The 23004-nt window shown below is 39.6% G+C and overlaps 1 protein-coding gene across 4 annotated transcripts in view; it reads left to right on the top strand.

Moving 5' to 3' along the window:
* The first annotated feature begins 4740 nt into the window (after nt 1-4740).
* The window catches only part of SMG1 (SMG1 nonsense mediated mRNA decay associated PI3K related kinase), a 71480-nt gene continuing 53216 nt past the window's right edge, over nt 4741-23004 (top strand). For 2 of the 4 annotated variants that reach the window (XM_067306493.1, XM_067306492.1), the window contains exons 1-3: nt 4741-4865; nt 14682-14845; nt 19178-19333. In XM_067306493.1, the coding sequence (XP_067162594.1) occupies nt 4777-4865; nt 14682-14845; nt 19178-19333 (409 nt within the window). In that variant the 5' untranslated portion in view covers nt 4741-4776. Of the gene's footprint in view, nt 4866-14681; nt 14846-19177; nt 19334-22459; nt 22481-23004 lie in introns of those variants that run through there. The other 2 variants (XM_067306494.1, XM_067306495.1) reach the window with 2 other exon arrangements.

Genomic DNA, 23004 nt, shown 5'->3' with positions numbered 1-23004 from the left:
GCTTTGGGCTATCTTTCCATTTTTACCCTGGCTGAAATCTAACAGATGTAATAGAGTTCATTATATTAACTGAAAATGTACTATTTTACTATGTTCTCCCTGGTCATTTTAACAAGTATTTCAAGACCTATATCTATTTTAGGTTATATATTTGTCAGGTCAAAGTAACTCCAACAACTACTTATTTAGGTACCATTTGATTAAATAGAAGTACTCAGGTTTATGATTTTATGACTGTTGATTGCTGCTGGTAGCATGCAAATGATATATAGAACATTTAAGGTAACCTACAGTTAATAAACAGAAAACCAAGAAACAGAGTTTACACACACAACCAAGGACTTAGGTTAATCCATGATATAATGAAACTGTGATGAACCTGTGGCAGGAACTCATGTATTTACTCATATATTGTATACTAAAGTATACAATGCTGTCTTATCTAGGAGATGTAAAATGCTCACCTTTTAAAGAAATAATCTCAAAGAAATTCTGTAGAACAAAAATGTAAGTTCTAACAAAGTTAATGTACTGTATTTCTTGCACTGATGCAGAGGAACACTGTTCAGTAAAAGTTATCCTCTAAAAGACCTTGAGGAAATAGGGCAGATTTCCATGTGCCATGTCACTTAAATTTCAGTTTTACTCGGGAAAGGTAAAATATTTTCCTTTCTCTTTTATGTAAACAAAGAAGACAAAAGATGATTTTTGTTAGTGCTCAATTTACAGTGCATTTATATATTTCTAAAATGTAAGATTCTGCTTTTTTGCATTAAAAAGATTTGCAACACAAAACCCTAGAATGTTTCAACATGCTTTGTTTTCAGGACCATTTTTAGTTTGGATCTAGATATTAATATACACAGAAGGATGAGGAAAAAATCCAGTTTGGGATGAAACAAAGTAGGCCCCAATGCAGATTGTACCATTTGTTCATGATAGACAGTATCTTTGCTCGGCAGTACAATCTACATACATAATTATACCTACCGACATTTTTAATGAAGAAAACAGTAGGAGTCCTGAGGGACCTACTGTGCATGCGCTGATGAGCTGTGCATGCACCACAAGTACAATATGTTCTGGACACCCTAGGTTTTCTATGCCTGCACAGATTGGCCATACATCACGTGCTTGGAGTCTGCTAGGTCCAGGAAATAGTGGGCTTGCTGGGTATGGGGCCATTCAACTGAAAATCTGGTAGGTCACTGATAAAAACAGTCTACTGTCACTGAATCCGTAGAATTGGCAGGTATAGGGAATAACTATTCTAGGAATCCTTTATAATTTTCAGGAGGCATGCATCTGCAATATTCAGGCTACAAAATCTTGGCATGTGGTGCTTCTCTGCTCCAGTTAAATACTGTTTTGCTCCTTGGCTTCTGTCCTATTTCCAGTACAGGAAATAGCATCTTTTTCCCTCTCATGGTTGGTGATTGTTTTTCTCTCAATCTGTAGCTTTGTTACGGATCATAAGGAGCCATAGGGCCAAAAGTGGCTTGTAATTTTCAGCATATGCTGATTTTTCTAGACATACTGCTTAGTAAAGAAATAAACTAGTAAGGAGTAAAAGATGCAATATGGTGCTTACTGCCCTATTTAAGCACATTAAATATATACAATCTGCAGTTTATTTCAAATAAAAATAACACTCAAATTAATATAGTCTTCTTTTATATATTAAATAGAGAAATCATTACCATGAATTAAAAAGTAGGAAAAGTGTGTCTCGCAGTGTCTGTCACTCCAGAGTTCTGCATTAGGATGGACATGGACAGTTTCATTGAGTAGACTGAGCATAAGCCAGGGAGTCAGACTGGGTATCTATTTCTGCAAGTGCTTTCGAGGCCTGGGACAGGCCTTTTAAGTCCACATATTTCTATTCTGGGGGTCCAGATTTAGACTTTTTTTTTTTTTAACAAGACTCAAGAACCTACAGATCCAATTAATGTCAGTGCTGGCCATTAAGTATCTAAAATTGAGGTCCAAAAATTAAGGACAGAAATCAGAAGGCAGTTTTGAAAACCTAAGTCTCAGCTTCTCTGTGCTTCTTCATCCATAAAGTGGTGTCTGAATGTCCTTGTCCATCTGCACAGAGTGGTTGATTGAAATCTATAATTGAAAATATGTTATACAAATAATTATTACTGTATCTTGCAAATCATTATGAGAATTTTAATTATCTATAATACTATTCAAATTTCACAATATAATCATCCTTGGAGAAACAGATCAAGTATGTATTTGACAGTACTTGGCGACTATATAACATTTTACATTTTTAAGGCTGTGTACAACAGCAGTTAAGAAAGCTAAACATCATCATTTTACAAATGAGACAACTATGCTCAGAAGAGTCTGCATTAGAGCACACAGACTGCAGCAAATTCATCACTAGAATACACGATTTGTGATACAAAATTTCTTGTACCAAATACTAAATTAGTGGTTCTTAAACTCTTGCTATCTGCAGGCAGTGTTGGTCATATTGTGCCAGTTTTCTTTCTTGCCTCCCCATGCTAAATCAGTTTGAAAGGTAGTTGAAAATACATTCCTGCTATTACCTTTCCCCACAAGCGATTCATGTTGTTACCATTGGGATATTACTCAGTCGTGAAATGAGAGGAAAAATCATCACCTGCTGCATCGCCAATGGCAGGGGATCTGTTAGACTCTGTTGGAAAGAGTGAGCAAATTTGCAGTAGGCATTGTTGCTATAGGTCAGAAAACTTCATTTTGTTGCATTTTAAGTAATTCTGGATGTCCATCTCAATTATAAAGAAGAAAAATAAAACAATTTATCATGACTCATGGAATTAATTATTTATGCACAACTGACTCATTTAATCAAGATTTACAACTACTTTTCACAGTATGTCCGTTGAAATGCAGTCTGATGGACACTAGGTCTTATTGCATCAAAATATATGCTGTAACGAAACCTTGTGATACAACTTTTTTTTTTGTCCTGGGACTGCTTTTGAAATCTGTACATGTCTTAGGAGCATTTACAGGCTGTAAACCAGCAAGATCGTGTCACGAAGATCATGGCTGTGCAGTAGAATCAAGGAGAGGTGGCAACAGGGTGTTAGCTAATTCACCACCAGAACTGTGATGTATTAGCCATGCAGGAATTTAAAACAGTTCCTCAGGTCTTTCAGTGATATTAAATCTAAGATATTGTAATTAATAAAAGAGTTTGGTCTACCTGGATCTCTTTGCTGAATACCTGACCAAGCTATTATAATTTTTCATAACTAGGGAAATATTCTGCAGACAGGAATCAGGTTTATTAAATATGCTAAGTTTCTAGATCTTGGAGGAGAAACGATATGCCTGAGACAGTCTTTACATCTTTTTTTGAGAAATGCAGCCAGAATATGTGCCAAACTGAGGAGGCTTTCCCCCCGCCTCCCAGGTTTGCCTGCCTTCCTATTTACAGATAGGCCTTCCCTGCTATTTGCATCAAAAGCCCTTCTAGCAAGTGTGGAGACTTCTTCACACAGAAGAGTAATCCAGGATTAGGAAGAAGAAATGTTGCTAGATTTCTTTTAAAATGCATTTCAGCAGCTGGGAGGAAGAAGGAGAAACTATTAGTATGTGATTTGTCAGCTTTTTGCTGATCACTGCCAAAGGAAAGACCGGACTTCTTGCTGGCAGTGCCACATGGGTGGCACATCCCAAGGGGAGAAACCCAGGCAGGGGAAAAGGACTTATTTAGGGGGAAGCTCCCCACTGAGACCCCAGCAAGGAGAAGGGTAGCAGAGGCTGCCGCGGAGGGAAGCAGGGAGGATGTTCACAGCCCGGTCTTGGGGGGACAACCACAGCCTCTGTCATGGGGGGGGGGGGAATGTCCACAGCCCCTGTCTTGGGGGGACATCTGCAGCCATGTCTTGGGGGGACATCTGCAGCCATGTCTTGGGGGGGGCACATCCACAGCCCCTGTCTTGGGGGGACAACCACAGCCTCTGTCTTAAGGGAGGGACATCCACAGCCCCAGTCTTGGGGGGACATCTACAGCCCCTGTCACAGGGAGGGGGGGGGAAATGTCCACAGCCCCTGTCTTAGGGGAGGGACATCCACAGCCCCTGTCATGGGAGGGGATGTTCACAGCCCTGCCTTGGCGGGACGACGACATGCACAGCCTGGTCCTGGCGGCACACCCACAGCCCCTGTCACGGGGGCACACCCACAGCCCTGCCCGGCGGCGCGGGGGGCCGGCAGTCTGTCCGCCCGCGAGGGGTGATCTCCCCGCAGCGCGGCGAGGGCAGGAGGGATCGGGGCTGCCGCCCCCGCCCGGGGCCCCCGGCTCCCCTCAGGGCGGGGGGCGGGAGGCGCCGGCTGCCCTGCCGCTGGCGAGGGTCGGCCCGGGGAGGGGGCGGAGGGGAGGGGGGAGGCTGCCGGCCGCGGTGCCGGGCCCCCGCGGAGCCGCCGCCCCCCCGGAACCACCGCCCCCCCCGCGGAGCCACCGCCGCCCCCCGCGGAGCCACCGCCCCCGCGCGGGGGAAGCCCGGCCCGCCGCGCGGCGGCCCCGCCCCCCGGCGCGCCCCGCCCTCCCAGCGTGCCCCGCGGAGGGGGGCGGGCGGCCCCATGGCCCGCGATCCCAGCATGCCGCGCGGCCGGGCAGCAGCAGCAGCCGCCGCCGCCGCCGCCGCCTCCCCTGCCCTGCCCTGCGTGTGAGGCAGCAGCCGCCTGCCCCGCGCCGCCGAGGAGCCGCCGCCGCCGCCCGCCGCCCCGCGCCGCTGCCCGGCCGGCCATGCCGTCTCGGGCAAGGTAATGAGCCGCAGAGCCCCGGGGTCTCGGCTGAGCGGCACCGGCAGCAGGCAGCACTACCACCCGCGCAGCTGGAATGACTGGCAACCCAGGTGGGCAGGGCGCGGCGGGGCGGCGCGGCGCGGCCCAGCGGCCGCGGGGCTGCCGGCGCCCGGCGCGGGGCCTGCGGCGAGCGCGGCGGCTCCGAGCCGCTTCCTGGCTGCGGGGCCTAGCGCTGGGCGAGCGGCGGCGGCCGCCGGGCCTGCCGGGGCCGCGGCGGCGCGGAGGGCGGGCGGGCGGCCGGGGCCGGGGCCTAGGCGGCCGCGTCCCGGGCCGCGGGGAAGGTGTCCGCCGCGGCCGGGCCCTGCACGGGGCCGGGGCCGGGCCCGGGGCGGCGGTGCGGGCGGGATTTCCGGGTGCGCCTCGCCTGGCGGCTCGGGGGGGGAACGTTGATCGCCGCGCAGGGCGCGGTGGGAGCCCGGCCCCGGCCGGGAGCCGATCGCTGCGTCCCCCCGCGCCCTCCCCTGTCTCCCAGGTGCCCTCCTCCCCCCCCCCCCCCGGTCTCTGGGCACCTGTGGTGGCCCTAATATATCTCGCTTCAGCGGTTGTTGGTCCCTTCGCGCTCCCGTAAGTAGCAACTTTGTTGCCCTTGCGCTCTCTATTTGAAGGTGTTTTTCTTTAAAGAAAAGCTGAAGTTTTTGGGGGGCCCGCAGTGGAACAGAGAACTCGGGGTGGCCTTGCTGGCTGTGATTTTTCAATCTGGTTTTTAACTGGCAGTTAATAGGAGAGGAGTGGAGGCTGCGGAAGTCCTTGTGATCTTCTGAGAGTTAATAAAATAGTACAGAAAGTCTTTTTTTCTTTTTTCCTTAGGTCAGGGAAAGCAGTTGAGCTGGAAGTAAACTGGGGTGAGAGCTTATGTGTTAAGTTCTAAGGTGCAGTTATGCATAGTCCTCAGCCTTAATAAGTGTAATGATTCAAAATCAGTTGATGTCTTTAGTCAAGTATAGAGAGATCAGATCTTGATTACTTCTAAGATACCTGATACCAATGTGTTTGTTACACTACTCTGGTTTACTATGTTAATACTTGAAGTTATTGTGTAAAAATTGTAAGTGAATTTGCTGTTTCTTAGAATCATCGGGTTTTTTTTAGTGTGGAAGATCTGGGGCTTTTTTAGTGTTTTTTGAAAATTCAGCATAGTGAGGGATCCTAGTTTTATAACTTGCAGCTAGGAATAGAGTGGCATGTCCTTGGGAATGTAGTTAAAGATGACAGTTCCAATTACATTATGTGACTTGGGCTAGGAAAATTGGGTGGATGTGGAAGTAGATCTTATAAAAAAACATAGATGTAACTTTAGTCTTTACTGTGAAAGAAGCTTTCCTTTTTGAATAGCTAACAATGTTACCTGTAGAGATAAAGCTAAGTACTCAAATAAGAAACACTTAATTTTTAATGGGGTGTGGTCATTTAAATTCTGATTTCTTCTGTTACTGAGATACTTGGTCAAGTAATTTATCATTTTTTCTCACTTAGAAATTTGCCAACCTTGCTGGTAACATCTTTTTATAGTCCTATTTAGTTCTTAGTAGCAGTGAAGATTTTCTGGGGTGTATGAAGTCTCGTACCTCTCATTCCATAAATACTACCTTGGTTCGGATTTCTGGACTTCAGTCTGGAATTCTGGGCTCTAACTGTTGACCCAGAGTTCCTACCTGGAAGAAATTGGATGTACATCTTGTGTCTTGGCAGTGGATGGCTCCTATAAATGCTTCCTGGTTGGATATGCTAATTTGTCGCAAATTCTATTTCATTTTTAACTTAAAGATGTCTTACAGGGAAGAAGTTGTTCCTGTGCTAGGAAACTGGCTTTTTGCAATAAATCATTGTCCACAATGGATTCAATTGTGTTAGTGGTGAAAACAAGAATGTATCTGCCCAAATGCCTTACCTGGTAGTAAAGGTGGCTTAAGAAGGTTGTCTGCTCCCTCTGCTTCTGACTCTTTGGTCCTTTCCCTCATGCTGTAATCTGTTGCCTCCTTAGCTCTCAAATCATAAACTGTTGTAAACTGGGTTGCTAAAACAAGTATCCAAAGAGCCAGAGTGGGAACAAAAATCTGAAAGCACTACGGGAAGCGCGGTAGACAAGGGGAACTTCATAGTGTGGATAGGGTCTAATTCTGTTTCCATCAGATCATGTAACTAAGGCTCTTGTAAAGAAATAAATTGCATCTCTTCACTGATCTTGGGAGCAGTAAGGACCTAATTTCATCCATTCCATTAAATACTTGTTTTGTTTTGTTTTGTTTTCCAGTGAGAGAATATGGGGATTAAAAATGTTCACACAGTCACGAACACAGATCACATTTTTCTCTATATGTCATGCTGAAGTTTTAAAAATCTCATAAACTTAGCTTTGGCTATATGGAACCTATGAGCCTAGAAAAAAATGAAATAGAGATTAAACCAGTTGTCTTTGTCATTTTGGCATTAACTGATTTTTTTTAAAAGTGATTCACATGTGCTGTTAAAAGGAGATACATTATATAAAACTGACTAGCTCTAAATGTTTCTCTTTCCTTGATTGTTTGGAGTGTGCTCTTGGACAAGCCCAGCAACACAAAATATCCCCGAATGTACTTTTCCTTCCTCTTTCTGTTGTCTGATTGTAAGTTTCGTTTAGCTCAGGTGATGTAGCTGGTGAATGCTTTCTTGCAGGGTGTGGAAGAGGGAATGCGCTTGGCTAGAATGAAAACTGCCATAGTTGTAATTCTTTCAAGTTCCCAAGGCAAAAAAAAAATGGAACTTTTAATTCACTGATAGTTTTCAGATAGATCTTTTTCAGACATTTATTTTTGTGCATGTAAAAATTACTAGATAGAATCTGAACCTAGTAATGAGATTCAATCTCAGTTTTTAGTAATGCTATAGTAATAATAGCAATGAGCATTGGATTTGGGGTGAAAAAGTCTGAAGCTGAATGTTGGAGCCTAGATCCTTCTCTAAGGCAGAGTAGTTTTTAATTAGAATTTTTTTTTGTGCCTGCATGAATGCAGTCATATCTGTTAGTTGCACATGGAGTGGTCTGCATATGGTTTCTGTAGGGATAGAACCCTGTATTACAGAGGAATAAGCTTTAATGCTATATATGTGTATATCTGTGTGTACACTTAAGATATGCTAGTCTAACTTTAGAGCAACATGGGAACTTCTTAAAGAAATACTGGGTGTGTGTGACAGAAAAACTGAGGTGTGTGGAGAAAGCTTGATGAAATTCTGTCCCCCTCTTGTAATTTTTTTTTTAAACTCTCTAGACCTTTCTGTTTGTTTTTCTTCTTAAGTCTGACAGAGCTTGCTGCATTTCCCCTGGTATGACTTCTGGAGAAAAAGTTAAAATCATGTCAGTGTGCAGGTCTTGCATATGAGCAGCGTTAATTCAGCATAGTATTAAAAATTGATTGTATGCTGAAACAAGCAATAGATCTTGACTTTGATAGGAAATGCTCTGGGTGGCAAAGCAAGTTTCATGTATTCATTGTCTTACTAAGCAAGAGTCTGGGTGCAGGTTAGCAGGAGAGCAAGTGCAGGGTGCACCATGGCACTTTTTTTTTTCTTTTTTCCCCCCTTAGGCCATAGTCAGAAAAGGGAAATAGATTTTATTTAACAGGACCTCTTTTGTCTTTCTCTCGTCATAAATGTAGGTTAGCAGGGAAGTATATGGAGAAGTGAGAAAGAAAATCTTACACATCTGAGAAGTTCCAGAAGTGTCTTGTTAGATACAGGTTCAGTCTTGGAATTTGTTCTTGAAAATGGAGTGTATCCTTCTCATACAATGTAAGTCAATGTCCCGAATTACTTGTTTCTATTAGCATGGTGCCTACCAAACCAAGTTAGGTATGAGGTCCCCATTGTGCAGGGCACTTTAACACAAGACAGTAAAATATGATCCTCCTTCCAGGCAGCCTGTAACCTAAGCAAGAGAGCAGTATTGGCTAGTGCCTTATAATTGAAGACAGGTAGCCTGTGTTTAATATGAGACAGAATGGGAGGTATTGGCAGAGAGTGAAGATACTGGTCAAAGCAAATGAGCTAAGAAAGTGATGTTTAGGGTTGTGCTTTTACATGGCTGTGAAGGGCAGAAGAATGCCTTTTGTAAAAGGCAAGAAGTAGTCATTGTGGATATTAATTATAACAATGAGAGCATGGACAGGAGTTTCAATGAATATATAGATGTGCAAGTGTGGATACTAAGCTAGGCAGAAAAGAGTCTGAACTGTAGATATAGGGGTGGTATGAGCAGTTAAAGGTCTTGGTTGATAATGCTGAGTTAATGCATTGAATGACAAACAGGATGATGGTAATTGGTTCTGTGAATAAGGAAAGTTGAGATAGAGTTGAACTTAGCTCTTCTGAGTTTGCACATTCAGCAAGATATGCAGAAGATGATGTCAAAATGGGTGGAAATTTTAGTTTAGACGGGGAAATAGATCTGTAACTGAGAGACCTGAAAGTTGGCAGCATAGAGATGTTTGAAGATGTTGATGAAATTACCCAAGCATGGTTATACATGGCAAGGTAGGATGAAAGTTGGTAAGGGTTCTCCATCTCTCCAGGGATAGTTGGGAGAGGAGAACTGAAAGAGTAGGATAGAGATATATATTTAAAGAGAATAGTCTTCAATGTTGAAGGCAGCTTACAGTTAGAGAATGAGATGTGGTGTCAATTTTGAGATGTCATTGGCGAGGAGGAGGTCACTGGAAACCTTGGTAAGAGGTTCAGTGGATTATGGGGGTCAGAAGCCTAACAGTCATGGGTTTAGTTCTGAACTGACAACAAGTAATTCTAGATCTCCTTTCATATCTTAGTTTATTGAATATGCTGATAACATGGTTGTTAGGAAGGTATGAGATCAAAGAGGCTTTTTGTTAAAATGTGGGGGAGCCTAGATTTGTAATGTGACAGCCTATGTTTTTAATATGAAGGGAAATGCCAGAGGAGAATGAAATGTGAGAAGATTGAAAGAACATGGAAGTGTGTCAGTGGGAAGCAAAAGCAACTGGGAGAGTAGTAGTCTTCTGTACAAGAATGGCTATACTAGATCAGACCAATGGTTTATCTAGCCTAATAGTCTGTCTCTAAAAATGGCCATCAACAGATGCCTGTGGAAAAATACAAAAACGGTGAGTATATGCGATATGTTTCCTTGGCATTGCCTCCTAACGTCCTTCACAGGATAGGAGGAAATTGGTGAACTACTGCATAAGAAGAGTGATGTGGAAGTGAGAGGTGACTTGAAAGGCCGCTGACATTGCGTGTAGTTGTCCACCAGAGAAGATGGCAGAACTGGAGTAGAAAAATAGTTAATAAGTTATTTTTACACTGGTAGTAAACATGGCCATTTACATTTTCACTGTGCCTCTCTCTATACAGGAGTAGAAATAGAAGTAGGCTTTGGGGTGGGCTGAGCCAGGTCTGGGGGCTTCGTAAGATGGGCCAAAGTGATGATAAAAGAGCATGGCAAAAGAGGTAAAGGCAGAGGAAGAGTGAAAGAGGGTTGTCATCACTCTGCATGCCAGTGGAAAGAAAGGTTGGAAACTGATGGAAAGCTGTCAATCTGAGTGGATACAGTGATTCTAAATTTTGAGTGTTTTATTGATACAGATTTTAGTAGTGAAGTATTTATGTGCATTATAGCAAATAATCTTGGCAAATAGATTAAATAAAATTGACCAGCTTATCTAAGACAACTGTCACAACATATTTGTCTCAGAATAAATCCTCCATGTGGATTCTATAGTTGGAAATAGAATAATTAAATTTTTTTTGTCTTGAAGTAATATCCATATGGCAGGGTCATTCTGAAAGAGCTATAGATAGTGAATAGTATAAGCCAAGTTGTTTGTAACAAGTTTCTTGGATGAAAATTCTTAAGGTTTCCATATTGCTTAAAAAAAAAAAAGGCATTTCTTCAGTCATATAAGTTGGTATGGTCAAATCATCACTTTTGATGAAATGAGATAGACCTTTCCAAAAATAAGTGTATATGTTTCCTTTAGTGTATCCTAGAGAAAGAATTAACTAGCTTTTCTGAGGGAACTATGTTGGCTGTTTCTGCATATTTAGGCAAGTAAACTACTTTCTCTTCTGATGGATAAAAAGAGGTTAAAAATTGCCTAACATAAAACTGAATGTGGACTCTTCTCTATAAATGACATTGCTAAAACAGTTTACACAGGAAAGTAGTGCTAGTGTTTATGGTAATCAGTTAATCTTCTACTGGTAACCGGGCACAGACTAAAACTATCATCTGTGCTCTTAAGGTACTTTCCTTAGTCTCCATCCATGAGCTTTTTAGGTGGAAATATAACTTTGACAGTGTCTCATGCTGTGACTTCAAAATGTATTTGCCACCCTATAAAATGATCGTAGTTAGTCGTGTTCATTTTTGCAATTTCTCATTCTAACTTCATCTTCTAATATGACACTTGTATTTGTATTTACACTCATCTGTTGCTAACATTGTACGTTGGTTTTATTACACACAGTATATGTTCACTTTTGTGACAATGTCAATGTATGTAACTGACAAAATTGCTATTACACAGACTTTAGAAAGATGGCACTAAGTGTTAGTTTGTCATATAACCTACCATCTGCTTGGCATAATGTAATTGAAGTGGAAATACTACCATGTGAGCAGGAAAAGTGCCCTCTTAAAATACAGGCACGAGTTGAGATAGCCAGGAGTAGGGTTCTTTGTATTCAGTGTTTGGTCTCTGGTGGAATGACTGCAGTGCACCTTGAAGGGGGCCGGGGGGGGGAAATAATTATTTGTGAGATTGGCAACTACTTGTCCAGAGAGTGGCCAGGTTTTGAATTCTACGTGCTTCTATTTCAAAATCATGTGTGTGTTACTGCTATGAAAAATGTTATTTTTCAGAAACAGATTTGAAAAACTAAATGTCTTCTCCTGTGTATGCAGGCTATGTTCTGTTAAGAGTTTACACAGCAGTGCCCTAAGGTGATCCCAGGCATCTGGGTTCCTCTTAAGGGTAGGGCATACTCGGCTGGTGGGTAGTGGTGTAGTATCCTCAGGTCTTGGTGCAGGATAAGTCCACCCTGCAAACTCCCCGAGTGCTGATGAGGGAGGCTACCACGCAACTCTTTGAATTCCCTTCACGTCTGACAAATGGTGTGCTTCAATGGACAGCTAAAAATGCACTGTGAGCGCAACTGTGAGATGATGAGCTGCGCTTCTGGGATGACTCTTACTCCACACTTGTTTCAGTTTGAATTCTTTCTTCAAATATGGATTATAGAAGCCAATCGAGTCACAGAATCTAGGTCTCTGGAAGCCAGTGTCTTTCCATGAAGTGGTTTTTCTCTGCCTCATGAAGAAAGATCGGAAACTGCTGTTTGTCTGAACCACACATTTATTGCATTGGGGACAATTTCTTGAGTGTGAACCACTGTCTCTTAAATTGGTGCATAGAAGGAGAACAGTTATTTTTAATAAAATCTTGTTCAACTTTTAGTTGAGTGACGATCTGTCGCATGATAACTTCTGAACTGGTTAGCTTGCAGAAAGCTGTTCCCAGATACAAACGGAATTAAGTGATAGCTCTTCGCAGAGAAACAATAGGTTTATGTGTTTTACCAATAGGCTTATGCATTTTACCACAATGGAAAATTTTACAAAATATTAAATGGCTGTGCTACAGGAAGTAGGGTTAGTTGAGAACATGTATATTTTTTTTGGTTGATTGGGATATACAGAACATTCTTAAAACATGTTTAATCAGTTACTACTTGCCTAACTGAAATGAATTTCAAAGACAATGCTTGACAATAGGAAATGGTAGTGTACAGTACATCACCTTAAAAAGGTCAATGCTCTTTGGGAAGGTACAGTATTAAGAACCCATTGGTATTTAAATTTACTCATTGAAAATCTGTTGGCCTGTTTCATTGAAAGGCTAAAACAACTAGGGTCTCTTTGATAAACTCTGCTGTTCCTCAGAGTGAGCTGGAGGTCTCTACAGCTTTCTGGGCAGGGATTAAAACCAGGGGCTCTGTAACTACCTGGAGAATTTGGATGTGGTACAGGCACATTTAAAGCTCATACTGCTTGGAGAAACGATGCAGAATCTTTTTTGTCATTCAGCATAACTTATGTGAATGATGAAGGTGCAATTTTATAAGCATCTCTGCAGTCCTACTTGACTGTCATAAGCAAAGACTTACACTAAGGCTTTGCCTATTGAATCAAGATTAGGATAGCTTATTTTATAAAATAATACAAGCAAGTGCTTGATAAAACAGTAATGTGATGCCACGGTGGACACTGAAGAAAACAGTCTTACTGTGTATATTTAAAGATGAATTTGATTACAGAGCAAAACAGAAAAATAGCTACCACACAAGCCTACTGTCAACTTTTCACTGTGGAAACATTAGCTAGAATCTAAACTTGATGCTTCAGGGGACAGGGCAAAAGTAAATTCTTTTCTTTCTAACCCTATTCCAAATCGATAATACATTATCTTAACATCTCAGGAGACTGAAGTATGTGGGGCTTTTTTTATTGTATTTTTTTTAATTGAAGTCATCTTTGCAAGTATGGATGCTCATGGTACTACTCTTTCCATTTTACTGAGGAAGAGCTGATTTTTGAAAATAAGAGACCTTTGACATGGTCTAAGTAACATCTGTCTTTTAAAATTTTTTAGCTGACTTCGTTTTTCCTTTTGGCCTTGAAATGTATTTAACTACTTTTTCCTGAATTTGTCTACTGGTTCTAACTGTGGTTTAAAAAAAAAAAAAAGACTTTTCCCAAGAATTTGTGGTGTTTATTCCTTCCACAAATTGTAGTTAATTTACATGAATGCAAAGGAATGATCTGTCCTGCTTTTTGTTAAGTAATCAAATGAGCTATACAAAGCTCAAAATAAAAACAGTAAATCTTTAGAGTTTGCTTAAAAAAAAAATCCTCTGTAAATAACTTCAGTAGCGTGATTCCAGATATACTTGAGTGGTACAAAACTGTGCCATTTCTTTTATTGTTTTTTACTGTAAAATCTCCAATGTTACTCATAAGAATGCATTGAAAGTGGTTGAATTTAGATTCTGGACTCATGCACACTGAAGTTTAGTATATAAAAACTTACTGTATTTTTGAAAATGAAATCATTCATAGTGTCCAATGAGAACAGTTGTCTTCATAATTTTCACTTTTTTCCTTAAAATTTTATTCTGGGATATAAAGCAAATTTCTGATGTGATAGTTGTTTAAACTTAATGCAACAAATTTTTTTTCTGAAAAATCACTTTTAGCTTCAAACATCTTTTACCCGATATGATAATAGCTATTAATTTACATTCCAGCTTTTCCATAGTAAAGCCTGTTTTCTTGTTTTGCTTTTTTTTATTTTGCAAAAACTTAGTGATTCCTGTATTGATTATCAGTTACATGATTGTAACTCTTCCATTTAATAAGTGGTCTTACATTGGTCAATAAGGCCTGTAACATAATATGTAAATGTTGATGTATGGATCAGTAATGGCTTTCACTCATGGTAGACACTGTTATCCCCTAGCTGTAAAACTGTATTTTATTTTTCCTTTTTTGGAAGTAATTTTCCCTTAAATCTTAGATAGGCATCTCACTGAAAATATACTTGAGAACTTTTTTTTTTAAGACAAGGCGCTGACACACTAGAATGCATTTCCTCTGCATGCTGTTGTAATAATGGATCATTCTAATCCCAACATGAATTTAAGGTCATTTTTTTTTAAAAGTAGTTTAGACATACAACTTTTAACAAAGGAAAATACATTTGGGACTGTCATTGAAATATGTTGCATTTGTAAGTGAATGTGAATCCCACTCCTGTTATACCCCTACATAAAAAATATTTTTCTTTTTATAGAACTGACAGTGCATCAGCTGACCAGGACAATTTAAAATACTCTTCATCCAGAGATCGGGGCAGTTCTGCCTCCTATGGATTACAACCCTCAAATTCAGCTGTGGTGTCTCGACAAAGACACGATGATATCAGAGTCCACACTGACATACAGAATGAAGAAAAAGGTATACAGATTGCTGTTTCATGTGTAAATTATGAGGGGACATTCAGAGAAAGGCAGTAAACTTGAAATGGTTGAGAGGAATTTTGTTTTATTTATTAATTTATTTTGCAAAAATGCAATGGGTTGTTAGAACTTGTGCCACAGTATCACTGAGTTGAGAGATTTATCAGGGATCAAAGAAAAATTGTTATGGGTAGTGAGGAAGATACGGTGTTGCATTAGCAGGAAGAATGCAAGTGGAGACTTAATGCATAAACAACTTTTACTGAAGAATAGTATTCTGGATGTGTCTGGTCTTCAAGCTGTAATTTCTTCCTGCGTAGTATCTAATGCTTCTAGTGTTGGAAATAGACTGCCTGATTAAATGGACCACTAGTCCTATAGATTATCTATTGCAGCTCTAGTGATTTTAACAGCAAACTGGAATCTTAGTTTGGTAATTTAATCTCTCTTTTGTCTTAAATGGGAGTTTCTATTTTCTCTCCCTCAATCTGACTTCATATAGATTTGTGAGATGTATATATTTTGAAGTATTATGAAGATGGTTCATATAGTTTTTTCTGATTTTTTTATGAAAATGCATTAAATACTTTCTCAAGAAAACAGCTGTGAATTTTAATTAGTATGTCTTGGACCTGTGTGAAAGAGAAATCTGTATTCTCTTTTTTTGAATTGCTAAATATAGTTAAGAAATAGGAGGGTCTTTTCATTGCAAAATCACTTTTCTTGACTATGCAAATTTTCTTCAGACATGCCGGACCAGAGAACTCAAAATTCCACAGTAATATTAGTATGGAAGTTTTTATTCTTGAACCTGAAACACTTGCATTCCCCCTACTTCTCTGCCCTGTAACTTTCTGTAAACAGCTTCACGCTTCATCTTAGGAGAAGTTATGGATGAGTGTACCCATGCAAATTTATTTTTTATAACTGGTACATACTGTTAGTAGGAGAAAGGAAAGTGAAATAGGTATTTGTTTATCTGAGTAACTTGAAAACCTTATGAGTTGGTTACCTTTGAAAGAGAAACTTCTTAAAAAGCAGTGTGACTGCTAACATTGAGTTTTAGTTTTTCTTACACACTGACATATTATATTATTCTTAAATGCTTCAGAGTGGGCTAGTATTTAAATAATATATTTGGAACTTATTCAGACAAATACAGTAAGGTAGCGTTTTGTGAAGTTGCTGGGAAACTGTCATTTGAAAAGAAAAATGCACCTAACCCCCCCTCCTCCCCCCCCATACTGTATTTTTCAGAACATGTCTCTGCTAGCTCAACACTTTTCTTTAACTCAGCTATTTTGTTCAGTTGTGACTTGAAAAGAGATGATTAGGATATTCTGTTTTATAAAACTGGATTCCTTATATTTCTAGTTCACTTTTATTTGTGTAGAAATTTGTAAGCTTAGAGATGCAGAATGGCTTCCTTGTTTACTAAGATTTTTGAATTAATGTGTTGGTGAGTATACCAGCTTGGGGCTTTCATTTTAAGAACTTGTGGCTTTTTTATGATGTATAACCATTGTAAGTACCTGGAATTCTTAAAAAGATTTTTCTTTTTTGTTTGGTGCTGAGAATAAAAATGACTTGTAATTTCTTCATTTCTAGAAGTTGCCCCATATCTGATGAAGAACAATATTCCTTTGATATGTAAAAGTTACAAGCAAAGAAAATGCATGGTTTTTTTTCTAGTTCTGAAAAATATTTTTTTTTCTTAACAAAACTTGGTAGGATGGAAATGACCAACTCAGTCTCTTCAGTTGGTCATCCCTTGAAAATTTCTGGTCTAAGGGCACTTTAAAAACATGTACTTTTATATTTGCTTCTCCATTAAAATTTATTTCTGTTTCATGATGATGAAAAATGCATGTTTGGTAGGTTTCAATTTGATGCCCTGACCTCTGCACCAGTATTTAAAAATATCTCTATTACAGATTTTGTTGAGTATTCTGCAAAATATGAATGGCACTACCAAGTATGTCTGGATTAAAGGCTGCAGATGCTTCAAAGAATTGTAGAGTCGTAGCGTAATGTAGATTGGAGGGGACTTCTTGAGGTCTTTGGTCCAAAGCCCTGTCTAAAGCAGGACTAACTTCCAAACTGAATAGGATTGCTGAGGCCTTGTCCAGCTCAGTTTCAAAAATCTCCAAGGATGGACTGTTCCACAGGCTCCCTTAGCAGCTCGTTCAGTGCTTTACCACTCTCATGGTAAAGAACTGTTTGCTTCTATCCAATTGGAGTCTCTCTTGTTGCAGCTCATGACTGTTGACTCTTGTCCTTTTGCTCTGCACCTTTGAGACAAGTCTGACTCTGTCGTCTTTATCACTCCTGCTGTAGGTAGTGGAAGACTGGAATTAGATCCTTCCCTTTAACCTTCTCTCCTTTACTTTATGAAACAAGACATGAGTTTGCAAACTGAAGTTTTTAAAACTAAATAAAAGCTTTCTGGATTTTTATTTATAAGTGATATGTTCTCCCTTCCTTTATCACCCCCTTTGGTCTGTAACTTCATGATGTACTCAGAGTCCTCGTTGTGGGAAAGATACTACACTAATATTCATATGTCATATCATCTGTATATTTATGCTAAAATTAATACCTAGTGACATAGCTGATTGCATTCTTCTGGGTATCAGATTTAACGCTTCACTAGACTGACTAGAATTTGCATAAATTGACTAGAGTTTTCAAAAATTTTTCAGACCAGCAGCTAACTGTCTATAAGGAGAGTTATAATGTAATATTTACAGCCTTTATGCCTAAATACCTGATTGCCCTGCTGTTTTTTAAATATGCTGTAGAAAGTACCACATGCTCTTACAAATGAGCAAAACCAGCTGGGGTTTCTTGAGTGCTGAAGGGAATATATAAAATATGCTTAAGAACTCTAATTGTATATGGCAGCATGGATATTTTTGATAGTTGATGTTTGTGGTCTGAATGTATGATTGTCTGACATCTTCAGTGAAATTACATTTCTTTGTTGCTCTGTGTTTTAGTGATATACTTCTCTGTACTCATAAATATAATTATCGCTATTAGAAGTAATTTTCTTCATAGGAGAGTGTTACTTTGTTATGACAAAATAACCTTAAGGTGGCATACATACTAGTTTCTTACAAAGAGTTTAATGTTGTAAATCAAAATGTACACAAATTATCTTTACTGTAACTGTTTAATTACAGAACACTGCAAAGTCTCAGTTGTAATGGTAGGGGAGCCTTACGTGCATAGGAATGCACAAACTTCTACTTGTAGTTCACAGATCCATTCTTTTATCAAAAGCTTTGTCATCAAGATGACATTCTTTTCATCCACTAAGGTTCAGACTCACCTTGATGTTTGGACCTGATGCAGGTGGAATTGTGGAAATAACTTTGCTGAAAGAAGTCTTGTATATCTTTTGTTGTTCTACGTTTAATTTTCTTAGTTGATTCTTCCCTATCTCAAGCAGGGAAGGCACTTTAGAAAGCTGTTTGCACAGCTGGCTCAAAAGTGAGCTCTAATACATTGAGTGAAGTATTGTTCAGGCTTGGTGGACAGTTTCATTTCTCCACAGTATTTATTGCAGATGGGAAGAGGTTATCCCTCAAAGTGATGTGGCAGACTGGAAAGAACCTTGGTTTCATTATTTGATTATGTAAATTCTTTTGCATCTAGGACTAAAAATAATCCAGTTACTCAAAATGACACTTTTATTTCTGTTTTGTGTTGCTACCAAAGATGTACCAGGTGTACTTTGAGTTGGAGAATTTAGGATTGCATTTAATTCATTTAAGCTAATGTCAATGTGTGAAAATACTTGCTGTTGCATGTTTAGGAAGAGTTGTTCAATTTGTGAATTGCGATCTACTTGAAGCTTTTGTACTTGCGTGTAAATCTGTGGCTTTTGCAAAGCTTTCTCACTTTTTGGCCATTTTGTTGACCCTGGGGATGGTTTTATAACAAAAAGTTAAAATTCTATATGGATTGTCAAGGAGCAAATAGGTGAATGCCTCTAGCCATGTTTGCTAACAGGTCGATGCAAAGGGTCTTTTAAAATACAAGAACAAAAGTAATAACTTCAAAATACAAGAAAATCCATGTTAAACTATATGGTAATAGTTATTTTATAAACTGGTCAAAAAAAGACTGGATTCTGAGCATGTGACCTGGAAGCTTAAAGGACATAGCAAAAAATTTTTGCTTGTGAAGGTAAAAAATCAGACTAAAGGTGATGATAGAGGATAGGAATGTTGATTTGAATATGAATTAAATAACTAGTAACATACTACCCTGCTGAATAGATGGTCTGACAGCCTGGTTTAATGTCATATTGCTTTTTCTACAGGTGGCTACAGTGTCAATGGAGGATCTGGGGAAAATACTTATGGTCGGAAGTCGTTGGGGCAAGAGCTGAGAGTTAACAATGTGACCAATCCTGATTTTACCAGTGTTCCGCATGGGAATCGTGCTTTAGCCACAAAAGACATGAGGAAATCACAGGGTAAGAATGCCGTAGATTTTCAGGAAAAGGGATCTCTTTTCTTCACAACCTCTCTCGTGTTCAGAATATGACAAGAAGTTCCTTATGAATAGGCAGTCTATACAGCTTTTTCTTGTGTAGTATGTGGTTGGTTGACATTGATGGAAACTGTCATCTTTAGAAGCCTGTTTCTAAAAGAAACAAAGTAAGAATATAAAAATAATTCTGTAATTGGATAATTTACTTTGTGTTTTATAAAGGGAGGGGGCAGGATCTCATTAGGGCTAAAACAAAGATATATTTACTGTTTCCCTTTGAGATTTCCTCCATAATCTAGGCAGATCTCTCAACTCTAATGCTTGTGCTATCACTCTTTTGATTTCCTATTAATAGCTTTTGAACCCTTATTCAATTTAGCCAAATTTGGCAAAGAGATTAAGAGCTCCAAGAAAGAGGATAAGCTCTTAAACTTGTTGAAAATTGGTACCTGAGTAAAAACTTGCAAATTTGAACCCCTAGTGTGGGGAAAAAACTGTTGTGTGAGCTCAACCATTGTGTGTTGTAACTGACCTGCGGTGAACTAGTGAACAAGTGAACTAGTCATTGGATCATACCAGCTAATTAGTCAGCAGCTGCATATTCCTGAACCAGCCACCGTTTGTGCCTCTTGCTCAGCTGAGCATTAGAGGCCAGGGAGGAACTGGAGGCACTGTAAGAATGGGGCAAGGACTTGGGAGATACAGTGATAGGAAATCTGGAGTTATGAGAGGGCATAAAAATGCTGGACACAGGTTTGTTGGAAACAAGGCTTCACTATTCACACTACTTGGGTTTATATCATGGTTTAAAAAAAGAAAAGTTGGTCCAAGGACACTTGAATGAAAATAGAAACTTTTGTTATGACTAAGCATTGTCACTGCATCACTTAATGTAAGTGGTAGGTAGTTGAGCCACCAACAAAAATGGTTGCTACTTTATACCAGCATATGGAGACATAGTCCTTTCCCCTCAGAGAGCTTACATTTTAGATGAAACAAAAAGTGAAAGGAAAGAGTATTCAATGTGCTTTGCAGGTAGAGGCACTGAGGTGCAAGTACCTAGTGACATGATTGATATGAAAGCCTGATCTTTGGAATGGGTTAAACTCGGACCTTGAAATCCCATTCTGGTGTCTTAATTTCAAAACCATTCTGCCTTTTAGTGCCTTAAATCATGTCTATGTAGAGGAAATAGATAGTTGTCTAATAGAGAACTCTGTGTAAATAATACTTATAGTAGTGCAATTGTGAAGAAATTTACTGGCAGAAATTTATTTATTGGCAGAAAATTCACCGTGTCTTCCTAGACCTCTTTAATGAATCTTTACAATGTTAAAACTGTCCCGAATGACTGAAGTAGCTACCTCCGACTTGTATGCTTCTTGTATGCATTTTTTTCTCTAGATGCCAGAGTTTGAGTCTCCTTGTTAACTGGGGAATCTTCATGATTGTTGTAGGTTTCAGCAAATCATTTTTGTTTTTTGATAGTTTCTTTAAAATAGGGTTATGTCACAGCAAGTATCATTTTTTTAATTTTTTATATTTGCTTGAGTTTGTCATGGTATGAATGTGTGCTCTTAGCTTTTTTTTAAATAGTAGTCTTCTGTGGTATGTGGCTGAGAATTTGCTGATTTTCCCCCCCCCCACACACACACCAGAAAGTCTTGTACAGCTATTCTTTAACGAGTGCTTTGATTAACATATTTCAGTCATATTGGTTATTTTATTCCTTGGTTTATTTTAGGTTATGATTATGGCTCAACAGACAACATTTTCTGTCTCAGGGTGTAATGTTTCTCAGTTATTAAATGGAATAAAAGCAGAGCTTTTAGTAGATAATTTTGAACATTATGTCTTGTTCCAGCAGCAGTGAAATGTCTCTCATACCAGTAACCTTGGTGGTGGTGGTTTTGTTTATACAGGTCTGTTTTTAGGATTTTTCCATCTATAGGACAGCACAACTATATTTTCAAAATAAATCAGTGTCTTCCATGAAGAGATTACAAACAAAGTGATAAATGCAGAGAAGACAGGGCACTAGAGAATCAGAGGATGAAGGTTTAACTAATTTGGGACTTCGTTTCTGTTGAATTTTCCTCTAAAACTGAAGAGCCAGCCAGCCCTTTCTAGGGAAAAGAGTTACTTTACAAAGATCTAGAATCTATCTATCTATCTATATATACACACACACATATAATTTAGTAAGGCAGTATTTTCCAAACCACTTCATCCTGTTTTGTCCTTCAAGAGCAGTCTCTAGTGACCTGACGCAGCTGATGCTGGTTGTAGTTTCCCACATGCTTGCTGTGTGGCAGGGATCAGCACAAACTAGGTGTGACAGAAAAGGCAGGTGACATGTACTGTGCCTTTCTGGTCCAGGTGTGTCTGTGGTTGTGTGTAGCTGGAGGGCATATTGTAGAATAAACTTTTCTTTCTCATGAGGCTCATCTGTTACCTTGGAAAGGATTGTATTAAGGGACCACCAATGCACTGAATAATTCAGGAGTCGATTCATACTGCTGTTTTGAGTGTCTTCATATGTAGGCAGTCTAAAAGTGAAAGAAGCATGTGTAGATTCAGTTTAAGCTAAACTTTTGAGGTACATTCAGTAATGTAGCACAATACTTTCCTAGCAGAAGAGAGTCGATGCTTGAAATTATTTAGGAATAGCTGTTGCACTCTTTATCTATGTACTGTAATCTATTAATTTCCATCATAAACAAGGCTTAAAAGAACTTCCATTCTTGTCTGCATATGTTTTGACTCCTAACTATTCCATCTGAACTTTCAAAAAAAAATTTTTTTTTCTCTGAAGGTCTGGTGACCTGCTGCTGCTGCTGCCCAGGTTTTAAAGAAAATGATAGACAAAGTATCCCACAAGGCAGACTGCATCCTTCCTAAACCTTTTCTTCCTTCTCCAGGACTGATCAGAATTTTTTTCCTAGATGAGTCACTGCACTAGGTCCCTTTTTCCAACCCTGGAGTTCAGCTTTGTGTTGACTGTTGGTGGGCAAGCCAGGTCCAGCAGGTGGAGATAAAAGGAGATCCTCAGATGCAGGTGATCTAGCGGGAGTTGTAGTTCTTAGACTGGCAACATCACTCAGAAAGACTTCAGATACTACCTCAGAAGGTGCTTTCATAGATTGTGATTCCTTGCATGTTTGTTGCTAGATATGTGGCTTTTCTCCCCCACTACAGAAGGCTGTGGTTCCCAGACAAAGTAAAGAAAAAGAAAATTCTTCCTAAATAGGTATCTATATACTTAAGTTTCCTGTAAAATCAGGAGCATCCTAAAAGAAGGATTCTTCATACCTGTTGGATAACATCTCAACAGATTTAATGTCTTATGCAGATATTCTAGCTATGAACAAAATATGTATTTGATCCTTCAGCCCTTCTTGACATTTTACTGTTTGCTAAGCCATCTAATCTTTCAGGATGTCAGGTGTCTTCAAAATTTATTGCTTAAACTGATGCCTGGCAAGAAACAGATTATCGAAGCCTATTTTATTCATACTTTAAAAAAAAAATAATCAAGAAATAAAGACATGGCAGTAAGGTTGAGAATATTCTTCATGACTATAATACAGAAAAAGTATTCTCCTAAAAATGACTGATGTGCAACCTCAGGAAGAAGTCAGCTGTAGTAGTCTT

The sequence above is a fragment of the Apteryx mantelli genome, chromosome 16, assembly GCF_036417845.1.
Source record: "Apteryx mantelli isolate bAptMan1 chromosome 16, bAptMan1.hap1, whole genome shotgun sequence".
NCBI lineage: Eukaryota > Metazoa > Chordata > Aves > Apterygiformes > Apterygidae > Apteryx > Apteryx mantelli.
This window is presented reverse-complemented; position numbering and strand designations above follow the sequence as displayed.